General features: G+C 44.5%; 1 protein-coding gene across 4 annotated transcripts in view; it reads left to right on the plus strand.

Moving 5' to 3' along the window:
• Positions 1 to 15,487, plus strand: part of TBC1D8 (TBC1 domain family member 8) — a 137,380-nt gene that overhangs the window by 65,559 nt on the left and 56,334 nt on the right. For all 4 annotated transcript variants that reach the window (XM_047781407.1, XM_047781408.1, XM_047781409.1 and 1 more), the window contains one exon: positions 15,272 to 15,390. In XM_047781407.1, coding sequence (XP_047637363.1) covers positions 15,272 to 15,390 — 119 coding nt within the window. The remainder of the gene's footprint in view (positions 1 to 15,271; positions 15,391 to 15,487) is intronic.

The raw sequence follows: 15,487 nt of genomic DNA on the forward strand, positions 1-15,487 counted from the left end.
GCTTCCAGAACAAACTAACTCATGGAAAAAGATCAGATTTGTGGTTCCCCACGGGCAAGGGGCGAGGTCAGAGAGAATTGGAGGAAGGCAGTCAGAAGGTACAAATTTCAAGTTACAAGATAAATAATGACCAGGGATGTAATGTACATGATGAATAAAATTAACACTGTTGTATATCAAAGTTGGTAAGACAAAATTCTAACAGTTCTCATGATAAGAAAAAACTTTTTCTTCTATTTAATTTGTATCTATATGAGATGATGGATGTTCGCTAAACTCACTATGATAATCATTTCATGCTGTGAGTCAAATCATGATGCTATCTATGCCCCTTAAACTAACAAAGTGCTGTGTGTCAATTGCATCTCAGTAAGACTGGGGGGAAATTGTCCGTTTTTCTCTCCTGTAATAATCCTTTTGTATAAAGTCCCTTTATACCTTCAAATCCTGATTTTTTTTTAACATACTTCAGAATAAATATGACCTAAGTTAAAAAAAAAAAAGTTTCTGGGCTGCGAATCAAACTTTTTCCAGTATCTTACAAGTTGCCTAACTTCTGCTCAGAGCATGATTTCTCTGACAAAAGAAACCATCGCAAGGGATCTTAGCAACATCGAGTTCCAGCCCTTCCTTTCAGTAGAGGAGGAGACACTGAGTGTCACTGACTGAGGCAGCGGGGCTTCAGAACAAGATGTGTTTGGTAAGTGATGTGGTACCTGACTCCTTAATAGCTCCGTGAGGAAGGCAGAGCATCAGGGCGGAAGCGTCCTGACTCACGTGCTCAGAGCTCCTTCCCCTGCGGATTTGCAGGTCCGGGTGTGTCCTTGTCCTGAGGTCACGCTGGCTTCTGCACAAACCTCCTCGAGGGCTCCCTTCAGGGCTTGCTGTTTTTCTGACACATAGAACCAAGTGACCTGGGGCTGGGACTGATCAGGATTTTTAAAATAACTGGGAAATTGAGGGAGTGTAAAATTCTCTGCTGTGATTTCTTTTTGTGCTTTCACTTCTGATGTTACAAAAATATTCGCATCAATGGAGGTCAGTTATCCAGGGTTATGCCTTATTTTTAAAACAATTGAAGTATATTTGATTTGCAGTGATTCACCTGCACAGCAAAGTGATTCATTTATACATATACATATATTTCAAGTTGTTTTCCCTTATAGCTTATTACAAGGTACTGAATATCATTCCCTATGCTATATATATATATATAGGTCTTCGTTTATTTATATTATATATCGTAGTATGTATCTGCCAATCCCAAACTCCCAATTTATCCTTCCCCTAACCTTTCTCCTTTGGTAACCATAGATTTGTTTTCTATGTCTGTGAGTCTGTTTTGTAAAAAGTTCATCTGTATCTTTTTTTTTTTTTAGATTCTACATGCTAATGAGCTCATATGGTATTTGTCTTTCTCTGACTTACCTCATTTAATATGATAATCTTTAGGTCCAACCATGTTGCCTCGAGTAGCATTATTTCCTTCTTTTTATGGCTAATACTCCATTTTATGTATGTATGTCACATCATCTTTTTGTTGTTGTTGTCTTTTTAGGGCCGCACCTGCAGCATATGGAGGTTCCCAGGCTAGGGGTCGAATCAGAGTTGTAGCCACTGGCCTACACCACAGCCACAGCAACGAGGGAAACGAGCCATATCTGTGACCTACACCACAGCTCATCCAATGCTGGATCCTTAACCCACTGAGCGAGGTCAGGGATCAATCCTGCGTCCTCAAGGATGCTAGTCGGATTCATTTCCACTGTGCCATGACGGGAACTCCCCCACATCATCTTTATCCATTCTTCTGTCAATGGACACTTAGGTTGCTTCTATGTCTTGGCTATTATGAATAGTGCTCCAGTGAATATTGGGGTACATGTGTCTTTTTGAATTAGAATTTTTGTCCTTTTTCAGATACTATGCCCAGGAGTGGGATTGCTGGATCATATGGTAACTCTGTTTTTAGGTTTTTTTTTTCTTTGTCTTTTTGCCATTTCTTGGGCCACTTCCACAGCATGTGGAGGGTCCCAGGCTAGGGGTCTAATCGGAGCTGTAGGCACCGGACTACGCCAGAGCCACAGCAACGCGGGATCTGAGCCTCATCTGTGACCTACACCACAGCTCATGGCAACGCTGGATCGTTAACCCACTGAGTAAGGGCAGGGATCGAACCCGCAACCTCATGGTTCCTCGTCAGATTCGTTAACCACTGCGCCACAATGGGAGCTCCCAAAGATATTTTATTTTAAATATGAATTTTATTTTATTCATTTATTTATTTTTGCTTTTTAGGGCGTCACCCATGGCATATTGAGGTTCCCAGGCTAGGGGTTGAATCGGAGCTCTAGCCTCTGGCCTACGCCAGAGCCACAGCAATGCAGGATCCAATCCTGGTCTGTGACCTACACCACAGCTCACAGCAATGCTGGATCCTTAACCCACTGAGTGAGGCCAGGGATTGAACCTACAACCTCATTGTTCCTAGTCAGATTCAGTTCCACTGCACCATGGTGGGAACTCTGAATTTTATTAAAATTTTTTTTTTATTTCTTTCTTTTCACAGCCACACCTGCGGCATATGGAGGTTCCCAAGCTAGGGATTGAATTGGAGCTGCAGCTGCCGGCTTACACCACAGCCACAGCAATACTGGATCTGAGTTACATTTGCGACCTAGGCTGCAGCCAGATCCTTAACCCACTGAGTGAGGCCGGGGATTGGACCCACATCCTCATGGATACTAGTCGGGTTTTAACCTTCTGAGCCACGACAGGAACTCTACTCCTACATATTTTAGTGAATATCTCTGAATCCAAGGCCATTCTCTGTCACCACAGTGACATCATTTAACGGATAGTGGTAACTGGTCCCTTTTCACTTGCACTCAGTGCATGCATGGGCTTCTGGCTGCTTCAGGATCCTTCACAGATCTGGTTGTTCTCATCCACATTCAACCAGAAGCCCACCACTCATTTGGTTGATGTGTCTCTGATGTCTCTTTTTATCAAGAAAGGCTCCACCTTCCACCCCTACCCCAGCGTTTCCCCCAAGTCGTTGACCAGGTGAAGAACTTGGACCAGTCTCTATACAGAATGTCCTGCTGCTACCCTTGTCTGTTTCCTTCCTGGAGGTTATCACCTAACCCATTTTGCCGTCCTTCATGCTTCCTGAAACCTGGCTGGCAGTTGCAGAGGGTCAGTAGAATCCAGATTCATAAGGAATACTGGGCAGGTGGTTGCCCTGCATCTTATCGGGGGCACATCCTCCGGGTGTTGTCCTCTTGATGCTTAGATTAGTTGATGACCTCTGGTGACAGCTTCCATGGCATTCTTCCCTCTCAGCCTTTCGCCTAGTGGTTTTACCCCTTGCCATCATAGTCTGAATTAATTTTTCTCTACCCGTTGCAAAATGGTGCATTTCCAATTTGATCATTCCTTTCACAGCTGTTGGCTTGAGCTTGTGGGTAAAGAACTTGACCTCATCATTTAGGATGTTTGGAACATTGAGGAAAGGGAGCGGAAGAAAGGGCTTTCTTTGCCCTTTCGTTGCCTGTGTTTAATGTAAGGGATTGTTGTCTTCAGTGGTGACAAGTGAGTTCTTTTTGGTCTTGTTTGAGCTTTCTTTCTTCTCTAGCTTCCTGCTTCCCTTTTGAGTATCATTTTAAAGGCCATGATCCCCACTCCCAACACTTCATAATGAAAATTTCCATACAGGCAGAAAAGTGAAAAGGACTGTACAGTGAACACTATAAGCCCTGGGTTTTTATTTTATTTTATTTTATTTTATTTTATTTTTTTGTCTTTTTTTAGGGCCACACCCATGGCATATGGAGGTTCCCAGGCTAGGGTTGAATTGGAGCCGTAACTGCCGGCCTACACCACAGCCACAGCAATGCCAGATCCTAGCCTCGTTGGTGACCTATACCACAGCTCACGGCAACACTGGATCCTCAACCCACTGAGCGAGGCCAGGGATCGAACCCGCAACCTCATGGTTCCTAGTCGGATTTGCTTCTGCTGTGCCACAATGGGAACTCCTGCCCTGGGTTTTTACGTGATCAGAGTGTTTCCGTTCATTGCTGTCCATTTAGATGCTCAGATTGTACCATCTTCTGCTCACGAGAGCCCTTTCCTGTGCCTCCCATGACTTGATGTTGAAGGCTCACTTTGTGGATTTCTTGCCTCTTGCCTGGGATCAGCCATTCCTCCAAGTAGCCCTGGTTCCTTCTGGTGGGAATAGTATTGAGGGACCACAGTCGGAGGTGTGGGGTTGCTCATTGTTACTGGGTTGTCTTTGCTTCGAAGGCTCTTCGAATAGGTATGAGCTAAGAAATGTGTAAAAGAAAAGAAAAAAGATATGAAAAAGAAATCATGCATTCTAATTCAACTGTAAAACGACATGGTTATAACTTGACTTTGATTTTATTTTATTTTTTATTCTTTATTTTTTTTGTCTTTTTGCCAATTCTTGGACTGTTCCCGCGGCATATGGAGATTCCCAGGCTAGGGGTCGAATTGGAGCTATAGCCACTGGCCTACGCCAGAGCCACAGCAACACAGGAGCCACGTCTGCGACCTACGCTACAGCTCACAGCAACGCCAGATCCTTAACCCACTGAGCAAGGCCAGGGATCGAACCCTCAACCTCATGGTTCCTAGTCGGATTCGTTAACCACTGCGCCACGACGGGAACTCCTTGACTTTGATTTTATATTTATCTCTTCTGATCCCCTGAAAATGTTGGTTTCTAACAATATTCACAGAATTATCTATCTTTTTGTACATGCGCACACATATTGTCTCTAAATAATACCAATATTAAATGATACCAATGCTACTATTAAGAATAAGGGTAGTGAAAGGAAATGGTTTTGCAGCTCTGTTTGGCTTTAGAATATATGTACCTGTGGATGTGTAGTCAAAGATACTGTTGAAAAGTTATTTTCTCTGTGTAATTTTGTTGACAATTATTTTAATAACCCAATAAATACTTAAGTTTATTTTTTATTATTATAATGTTATTGGAGTAGAGTTGACTTACAATGTTGTGTTAGTTTCAGGTGTACCGCAAAGTGAGTTAATTATATGTGTGTAGATATATGTATATATATATATTCATATATCCACTCTTTTTCCAATTCATTGCTCATACAGATTTTATTCAAAATTGAGTAGATTTCCCTGTGCTATATAGCAGGTCTTGGCTAGTTTTGTATTTTAGGTAAAATAGTGTGTATATATTAATCCTTAACTCCTAATTTATGCCCCCACCTTTGGTACCATAAGTTTGATTTTTAAGTCTGTGGGTCAGTTTCTATTTTTTAAATAAGTTCTTTTGGAGCATTTAAAAAATGAGATTCCACATGTAAGTGAAATCATACCCGCATGTAAGAGTATTTGTCTTCCTCTGTCTGACTTAGTTCACTTAGTGTGATGATCTCTAGGTCCATGCGTGTTGCTGCAAATGACATTGTTTCATTGTTTTTTTATGGCTGAGAAATATTCCATTGTGTATCTTCTTTATCCATTCCTCTGTCCATGGATAGTTTTAATTGTTAAGGATTATATTTTTTCCCTTATTGATTTAACTCAACTTAAAAAACCCAAAGCAGTTTCATGATTAATCAAACCTATAAAACAATAAAAACAAAATATTTGCAGATAAGCCATGCACACCCACCCCCACCCCTGGGTGCACACACTTTGTTTTTTACAAAGGTCACATAGATTCTGTTCTATGCCTTGCCCCCCCCCCTTTTTTTTTTTTTTTTTAAACTTTTTAGGGCTGCACCTGTGGCATACGGAAGTTCCCAGGCTAGGCGTCTAATCGGAGCTGTAGCCGCCGGCCTACGCCAGAGACACAGCAACGCGGGATCTGAACTGGGTCTGTGACCTACACCACAGCTCGCGGCAATGCTGGATCCTTAACCCACTGAGCGAGGCCAAGGTTAGAACCTGCAACCTCATAGCTCCTAGTCAGATTCATTTCTGCTGCGCCAGGACGGGAACTCCCCAATGGTTTATTTAACCTATCCTGTACTGATTGACATTTGTGTTGTTTTCAACCTTTACCATGACAAATAATGCCCCAGCGAATAACCTGGTGGATTCCTAGAGGTGGGATTGTTGCATCAAAGGGTAAAGGTTAATTAGACATTAAATTCCCTTCTCTTTATTGGTTGTGCTCTTTTAAAATTTCAATCAGCAATGGATCAAAGTGCCTATTTTCCCAGACTTGCCATCAGATCTATTGTCAAATCTTTTTAATGATTTTTATTTTTTCCATTAGTTGATTTAAAGCATTCTGTCAGTTTCTACTGTACAGCAAAGTGAACCAGTCATATATATATGGAGTTCCCTTTGCAGCTTAGCAGTAACTAATATCCGTGAGGATGCTGATTTGATCCCTGGCCTCACTAGTGGCTCAGCGATCTGGTGTTGCTGTGAACAGTGGTGTAGGTCGCAGACGTGGCTCAGATCCTGAGTTGCTGTGGCTGTGGTGTAGGCCAGCGGCTACAGCTCTGATTTGACCCCTAGCCTTGGAACTTGCATATGCCGAGGTTGTGGCCTGAAAAAAATTTTTTTTTTCTGTTCTCTGGTCCCCCCTTCCCCCTTTTCCAAAGACCCTACTGAGGAGTTCAGGCTGCTTGTTCTTGTCTCACAGCTCACTGAAGTGCTTTTCTTTTTGTTTTGTTCATCTTTTTCCCTCCGGTTTTCATATTAGATGGTTTATATCACTATATCTTTAAGTGTCTTTTTCTTTTTCCCTGTAATGTCCAATTTACTTTTAACCTCATCCAGTATATTTCTGATTTTAGACTCTATGTTTTTCATCCCTAAAAGTTTGATTTGGGTCCTTTTTTTGTAGCTTCCATTTAATTTTTTTTTTTAGTAACGATTTTTATTTTTTCTATTATAGCTGGTTTACAGTGTTCTGTCAATTTCTACTGTACAGCAAAGTGACCCAGTCACACATAGATATATACATTCTTTTTTCTCACATTATCCTCCATCCTGCTCCATCGTAAGTGACTAGATATAGTTCCCAGTGCTAGACAGCAAGATCTCATTGCTTATCCATTCCAAAGGCAATAGTTTGCATCTATTAACCCCGGTTCCCCCGCCCCCCCCCGCCCCCCGTGTAGCTTCCATTTAGTTTCTCACCATCCTCATGCTTTGCTGTACTTTTTGAACACATGGAATATATTTATAGCAGGTGTTTTCTGTCTTTGTCTAGGGATTGTTTTTTCTGTATCATTCCTTGTTCTGTTTCTATTGATTGATTTCTGTTTATATAGGTCAAAAATCCCACATCTTTGCCATTCTCCCTGCTTCTGCTTGTCACAAGTGTTTCTAATGGCACCAGTACAAGGACATTTTAATGACTCTTTCAATTATAAATTAAAAATCTATTGTACTTTTAGCGTCAAGGAAGTCCAGTTTGTTTTTCACTTACCGCAGGTAATTTGAGGGACTCATTCTAATTTGAAGGCCAAAAAGGGCAAGGAAATTATGTAAAAAGAAGGGTTTAGAACTTACTTTCTTAAACTGTGTAATGAGAAACATACACAGGTTTTTAAAAAAAAAAAGTCACTATGATGTGATGTTGACATTGAATTTTACATGTCCCTGTTAAGATGCTGCTTCCGACAGTATCATTCAAATGTTAGAATCCACTTTAAGAATGTGAGGTTTTTGAAAATTCAAGCTTGGGTCCAACCCTTTCCCCTGTCATTTGTAATTTGGACGAGATTCCTGGCCTCTGAGTTTCTCTGTGTAGGATGAGCATTGAGTGGAATTGAAGAATGACACTGCCCTTGACTGTTACACTTTTAATTAGTCCATTTGTGGTTTGTGTGGCTTTTAGCCCAGGCATTTAGACAGAAGACTTCAGTGTTTGGACGGTAGAGAAATGTTTTACTATTGCCAAGAAACAGATTTGAATAATGCACATGTAATGCCTATTTCATCAGGATCTAGGTAGCTGGAGAAGATGCTTAATTCAGTTGGATATTTATTATGCAGAAAGGAATAGTTGCTTTTTAAAACCGACGCTGGATCCAGTTATTGATGGCTGTGTTCATGCAGAAGCTGTAGGTGTAGACAATGAGATGCTTGTTTTATTTCCTGAGAATACCTCTGGGGAAAACCTAGGGGAATAAATACTGCGTGTGGGTGTCAAAGTGACTCAGCTGTTGGAAGCTGCACCCTGTTCCCCCCTACCCCCGCCCCATTCCCCAGGCTCCCGTCTCTACTGTGTGTTACCGAAAGAGACAGAGGAACAGGACTTGAGGTTGGTTCTTGTCTGCAGTTTAGATTTCTCACCTGAAAAAAATGGAAAAAACACTAACTACCTTGTGATGTTTTTTATGAAAATAAACACGGTTAAGCATCCACCCTACTTGACAAAATGCTTAGCTCATGCTAGGCCCTCAGAAAGTGTCCTGTGTCGGCACCTCTGGCTGTTCTTTCTTAGAACATCAAGTTGGTGTGTTGCTTTGTTTTGTTTTTAATTTTTTGTTTGTTTGGTTTTGGGTTTTGTTTTGTTTTGTGTTGTTTTTGCTTTTCAGGGCTGCGCACGTGGTATATGGAACTTCCCAGGCTAGGTGTTGAATCAGAGCTGTAGCCACTGGCCTACATCACAGCCACAGCAATGAGGGATCCAAGGGGCTTCTGCGACCTACACCACAGCTCATGGCAACACCAGATCCTTAACCCACTGAGTGAGGTCAGGGATCGAACCCGCATCCTCATGGATCCTAGTCGGATTTGTTAACTGCTGAGCCTCGAAGGGAACTCCAAGTTGGTTATGTATATCTCCATCAGTGCAGTTGGTTTTATGGGCACAGTTGAGGATTCTAATGTATTTGAGTTTTGTATTGGCATTTATAAATCTGATTTTTGACCTCTTGTGCATGTGGGTAATGTTTAAGATCTGCTGAAATTGAATTTTCTTAGAATATAAAAAACACTTTTTTTTCTGCGAAACTAGGGGCCCTCATGAAACAGAGTATACTTGTGCTAATCGGACTGCTGTTACAGTCCACAGCGCTCCTATGCGTTTTGGCTGTATGTAGCTAGGCTAGGGCCGCTGTAACAGCATTCCCTAGGCCAGATGGTGTAAACAACAGAAATGGGTTTTCTCATCCTTCTGGAGACCAGAAGTCCAAAATCCAGGTGCTGGCAGGGTTGGTTTCTCTTGAAGCCTCTCAGCTTGGTGTGCAGACAGCCGCCTTCTTGCTGTGTCCTCACTTAGTCCCTCCCTGGTACCTCTTCCTTTTCTTAGAGGGGCACCAATCCTACCTGATCAGGTCCCCCACCTTTATGCCCTCATTTAACCTTAGTTACCTCCTTAAAGGCCCTAATCTTCAAATATGGTCACGTTGGGGTTAGGGCTTTGTATATGAATCTGGGGGGAGGTACACACAGTTCAGGTCATAACAGCAGCTCTCTGTCTTGGCTTTGGAAGGCTCACAGCAGAAGCAGAGGAGGTATCGCTGTTTTGTTGAGTCAGTTTGTAGCCTTTTTATCATCCTGCCCCTTCAGTGGCTAGCAAGTCCTCACATTCTTATTTTCTCATCTTTACTTTTTTTCATCACTTATGTGTTTGTACTGTGGCAGCTTTCACACTTCTTTTTTTTGACCATGCCCCACAGACAAATAAATTTATTTATTTATTTATTTTTTATCTTTCGTCTTTTAGGGCTGCACCTGTGGCATATGGAGGTTCCCAGGCCAGGGGTCCAATCAGAACTGTGGCCGCCAGCCTACACCACAGCCACAGTAATGCTGTGTATAACTCTATAAAGACTTCACAAGTTAGTAGTCGCCCACATAAAGTAGCATGTGTTCTATTTTTACTTTCATTAAAAAAAAAAAAAAAAAAGATGAAGTTCCCATTGTGGCTCAGTGGTTAAGCGAACCCAGTTAGTATCCATGAGGACATGGGTTTGATCCCTGGCCTCACTCAGTGGGTTAAGGATCTGGCGTTGCCGTTGCTGTGAGCTGTGATGTAGGTCGTAGACACAGCTCGGATCCCACGTTGCTGTGGCTGTGGTGTAGGCTGGGGCCACAGTTCTGATTGGACCCCTGGCCTGGGAACCTCCATATGCCACAGGTGTGGCCCTAAAAGACAAAAAGATAAAAAACAAACAAACAAACAAAACCCACACACACAAAAACCAATGATTTTTCTGGTGGGCTACATCGTGTAGCTGAAAAACATGGCTACTGTGTGGGTTCAGAGCTTTGATGAGTGATAGAGGTTAAGGGACTTTCCTTTTTAGTCCTTTGAGGTCACGGGTATGCAGTCAGCTTGCACTGATGGACAGTATTTTCGAAACCCATCATAAGACTTCCCTGCAGAGGAGACTGGAGTTCGGAAAATTTCCCTGCCATTTGGCAACTTCTGTAGGGAGGAGAGGACAGGCGGATGGGAACGTTCCGTCATGGTGATTGTCTTTGCAGGGTGAGCCACTCAGCTGTGTCAGCACATGGTGATGGGGGAGCTTGTAATGAAACCTAACTGCGGCTTGGTGATGGATTTTGCATGCGTGCGTATTTTCTCTCTCAAGGTGTGAGCTTAGCTCTGTTCTAGAATGAGTTTCTCCTATTCTGAGGCTCCTCCCCAGTAGGTAGAAGGAATTTTTAAAGGATAAAAGCCTAGTGTTTGGATGACATGGTCTCATGTCTTGATTCCACATAGTAGACTGTGTGGAGGCTCGGTTGGCATGGGTTTCTTGGCATCTGCTTAGCAGGTGAAGAAGACGCACCTGATTTAGCAGCTAACTCCTGGCCCTGTGAGCTTAGGAACAGGACCCATGAAAACCTGTCTTGTGGCATCCCAGAAGGCGCACTCAGGAAAATGAGATGGCAGGGAGAGTGCACTCTGTGTGCAAGCACAAAGTAGCATTTTGTTTGTTTGGTTTGGTTTTTTAGGGCCACACCTGTGGCATATGGAGGTTCCTAGGCTAGGGGTCCAACGGAGCTGACGCTGCCAGCCTACACCACAGCCACAGCAATGTAGGATCTGAGCCACATCTGTGATCTATACCACAGTTCACAGCAACGCTGGATCCTTAACCCACTGAGCGAGGCCAAGGATTGAACCTATATCCTCATGGGTACTAGTTGTATTTGTTCCTGCTGCGCCACGATGGGAACTCCCCAAAGCAGCATTTTGAGTATCCAGCTCTAGGAAGTACTGGACCTAAAGGATCATGTAAATGTTATTAAAATAAAAATGTAGCTTCTTAGGGGAGGACCCCAGGGCACCTGAGGGTTATAGAGACTGAGTTCACCCCTGGTTCACCCTCCCTTCGATACACATGACCTTGGAGATGTTTGCACCCCCTTTCCTCACTCAGCCTCCATTGCATGTCAGTGAGGCCAAGCCTGGAACAGAAAGGCCACAGGGCCATCCGCTCCCCCTCAGTTCTTCCTCATCCTCCAGGTCTTTTTTCTTTTTCTTTTTTCAGTCAATTAGGAAATACATGGAAACTTACAACAAAAGGCAAACGATAGACCATCAGGACAGATACTCCATCTTCTATGCGGTCCTTGCCTTTTTTTTTTTTTTTTTTTTAATATTCTGACCAGTTGGTTTTATTATGATGGGTAATAAAGGATGAGGATCGAGAAAGAGAAAACCTTAAAGTGCCAGAGAAGAGTGGAGAGCTGGCAGCCTCAAGGAGTCGGTGATAAATTGATCAATCTAAGAAAGAACTGGAAATATTGATTTGAGCCAACTTTGAGGATTATCATCCAGGAAGAGCAGCTCAGAAAGCTCTGAAAACTATGTCCTCCATTAGAAGTTGAGACCGTTTATACAATTTTTTTTTGAGACAGAGGGCTCCGCGTCAAACAACATGTTAATGAATTTATGTAATTCGGATCTAAGTGGCATCCTGGTGGGTCATGTGACTGCTAAGAAGATGAAGAGGGAATGTTCCCTTTAAGGAGCTGCCTTGTTGGTGCTGGGAGAAGGCTGCTCTTGGTGGTGGAGCAGGTGTTCCTGCCGATTGTGGGGGGTCTGGTCGATGCCTCATGCAGATATACATGCTCACTGGGGGCGGGGGGCAGAGGGCAGAGAAAAATTTTTTTGTTTATGTTTTTCCTTGCCTTGCCATAAAATAGGAATTTTATTTCACACTGGCTCCTATGGCCCCAAGACTCTCTCCTGAGACAAACTGTGTGATGGGCTGTCCTGTTTCCCAAAGACGCCATTGCTGACCTGAGACATTCAGGGGGTGTTCTGGTGACTAACACCTACCTGGCTGCCACCCGAGGACACTGAATGGCAGAGGAGATTTAAGACAGAGGCTGGTATTTGTTGTTGTTGTTGTTGTTGTTGTTGTTGCTATTTCTTGGGCCGCTCCCGCGGCATATGGAGGTTCCCAGGCTAGGGGTCCAATTGGAGCTATAGCCACCGGCCTATGCCAGAGCCACAGCAATGCGGGATCCGAGCTGTGTCTGCAACCTACACCACAGCTCGAGGCAACGCCGGATCGTTAACCCACTGAGCAAGGACAGGGACCGAACCCGCAACCTCATGGTTCCTAGTCGGATTCGTTAACCACTGCACCACGACGGGAACTCCAGAGGCTGGTATTTTAAGAGTTCCCATTGTGGCTCAGCGGGTTAAGAACCCGACTGGTATCCATGAGGATTTGAGTTGGATCCCTGGCCTTGCTCAGTGTGTGTTAAGGATCTGGTGTTGCTGCGAGCTGTGGTGTAGGTTGCAGATGTGGCTCAGATCCTACATTGCTCTGGCTGTGGTTTAGGGGGGCAGCTGTAGCTCTGATTAGACCCCTAGCCCGGAACTTCCATATGCTGTGGGCGCAGCCCTAAAAAGACAAAAAAAAAAAAAAGTGGAGGCGATAAATTAGACAATTAGATGGGTATCAGCCGTGTCAGCACTGAAGGTGAGGGGCCAGGCAGATTGTGCATCCTCCCTTCACATTGAAGATGTTTGGAAGCCTCCAGAGAGCCTGGAAACAGGTGAATGGAGGGAGGCTGTTGTTTCAAAACGATCTTGCCCTTTAGGGAGCCTGAAGGGCCAGGGGCTTCCTGACAGGCAGGGGCCTCTAGGTGGGTGGGAAGTAGAGATCGTGACCACTCACCCCAAGGGGGCTGTTTCTTGGGCTTATGATCCTGAAAGAGCAAGACAAGGGAGATGGGACTGATGGCTAGATAGCAGGGCAGAGTCACTAGTTGTTATGGACTGGGTGGCACTCAAAGCTCAAATTCAAGGCTCAAAGCCCAGTGTGATGACATTAGGAGGAGGTGGAACCTCTGGGAGGTAATTAGATTGAGATGAGCTCGTGAGGGTTGGGCTGCCGATGGAATTTGCATCCTTATCAGAAGGATGCGAAGTCTGCTTTAGTGAAACCAAAGGACTTTGCTTTGGTGATGCCATTCCTAAAAGTTGAAAAAATACAAGGAAATAAGTACCAGCTTTTTTTTTTTTTTTGTTATTACTCTTATTTTGGCGACACCCACAGCCTGCAAAATTCCCTGGCCAGGGGTGGAATCGGTGCCAGAGTGGTAATCCAAGCCACCACAGTGACAACACTGGATCCCTAACCCACTGAGCCACCAGGGAACTCCAGTACCATCACTGGAAGCTCTCATCTTTTTCTTTATGAAGTATTCTCCTATATTCTTCTTTTTGCTCTTTCCCAGACTGCTCAGCAGAACAGTGCTCCTAGTACATACAGGTGTCCTCCATAGCCACCCCCGTCTGCAGATCCAGGGGGAGTTCTCTGGCATTCTTATGCTGCTGGTATGTGTAAGATCTGCAGCACGTGTGTTCACACTGTGGGGAGAGGAAGGTCCAGGTTAGCACAGAGACCTGCCCTCTGGGTCAGCAGTGTGTGTGGCTCTGCAGTTTGTTAGGGCTCTCAGGTTGGCTCCATCATTCTGCACTTCAGGTACATGGTTTGACATTAGACCAAGTATTCATCTCCCCCTTCCCATCTGGGAAACCTGGCCCTCCTGGCCAGCCCTTTACCTATTTCTACTCTAGGCATATTCAATGCACACATGCCTCTCCTTGTCCAGGACAGCACTTGCTTAAGTCTTGGACTGGGTCAAACCTCTGTCATGTCACCAGGAGCTGGCACAGTGCCCATGCCAAGGTGCCTGTCATCCAGTGGGGAGGCCTAGGAGGCTGCTTGGGAGGAAATAATAGTAACTAAAAGGTCTTGGCTTCTTGGTAACACTGTTGTTTAATGCTTCATTCATAGGCTGATGGTTTTCTTAGTTGCCTTGGAAAGAAATTAACTTAGTAGCTACTTTTTTTTTTCTTTTTCTTTTTAGGGCTGCAGGTGTGGCATATGGAGGTTCTCAGGCTAGGGATCGAATCCGAGCTGTAGCCACCAACGTACACCACAGCCACAGCAACACCAGATCTGAGCTGCATCTTCGACCTACATCACAGCTCATGGCAATGCCAGATCCTTAACCCACTGCGTAAGGCCAGGGATCGAACCTGCATCCTCATGGATGCTAGTCAGATTTGTTTCCACTGAGCCACGACAGGAACTCCTGAGTAGCTACTTTTTAATGCAGCTGTGGCTTGGGGGTTTTTTGGCCTCACCCATGTGGAAGTTACAGGGCTAGGGTTGAACCTGCCCACAGCAGTGACTTGAACCACAGCAGTGACAATGCTGGGTCCTTAACCTGCTGAGCCACCAGGAAACTCCTCCCCTGTGGTTTTAGCATGTACAATAAAACCTCTTTTTCTATATATTCTTAAGGGATTCTGTTGTAAAAGATATGAAGTACAGATTTGTAAACCTGGAATTTTCCTTCAAGGCCCTCAGGCTGCCAGCAGAGGTCCGTCCCCCTGTGCAGCTGGGCTGAGGTCGTCTTTGAGGGACCCCCTTCTCACATGGGATGTTCTGCGAGGCTCTTCAGAATCCGGGAATGGCTTTTGGTTTAAGTACAAATGTTCTGCCAATTGAGGGGAGGTGGCATTTGCGAGGCCGGCAGGATGCCCACCTCTCTGGGTTCAGGGAGGACTCGGCTGGTCTCCTGACCCATCCGTGTGGCAGAGGGGCAGGTGTTGGCAAAGCCCAGGGCTGGGTGAGGGGACCATGGTCCCAGCGCAGGTGCCTCCCTTGTCAACTGGCAGACTGTGGCCCAGGACGTGAGAAACCGCAACGTTTCACCATCAGGAACGCAGGACTCCTATTTGGAAAATGAGTTCATCTTCTAGGAATTGTTTTGTCTTTTAATCTCTATGTCTTTGTCTGTTCTCACCCAGGAGCTACATTAGAGGAAATCACCCAGCACTGGGACTGGCTGGAGCAGAATCTCCTCCATACCTTGTCTGTCTTTGACAATAAAGACGACATCGCCAGCTTCGTCAAAGGGAAAGTGAAGGTGGGTCTCCTGGCCGTGACACTTCTCCCCTCTGCTCTGTCTTTCTTAGCACTTCCGTGGAGCATTCTGGACACTAGAGTGTTTGTTTTGTTCTTTT

The sequence above is a fragment of the Phacochoerus africanus genome, chromosome 5, assembly GCF_016906955.1.
Source record: "Phacochoerus africanus isolate WHEZ1 chromosome 5, ROS_Pafr_v1, whole genome shotgun sequence".
NCBI classification, from domain to species: domain Eukaryota; kingdom Metazoa; phylum Chordata; class Mammalia; order Artiodactyla; family Suidae; genus Phacochoerus; species Phacochoerus africanus.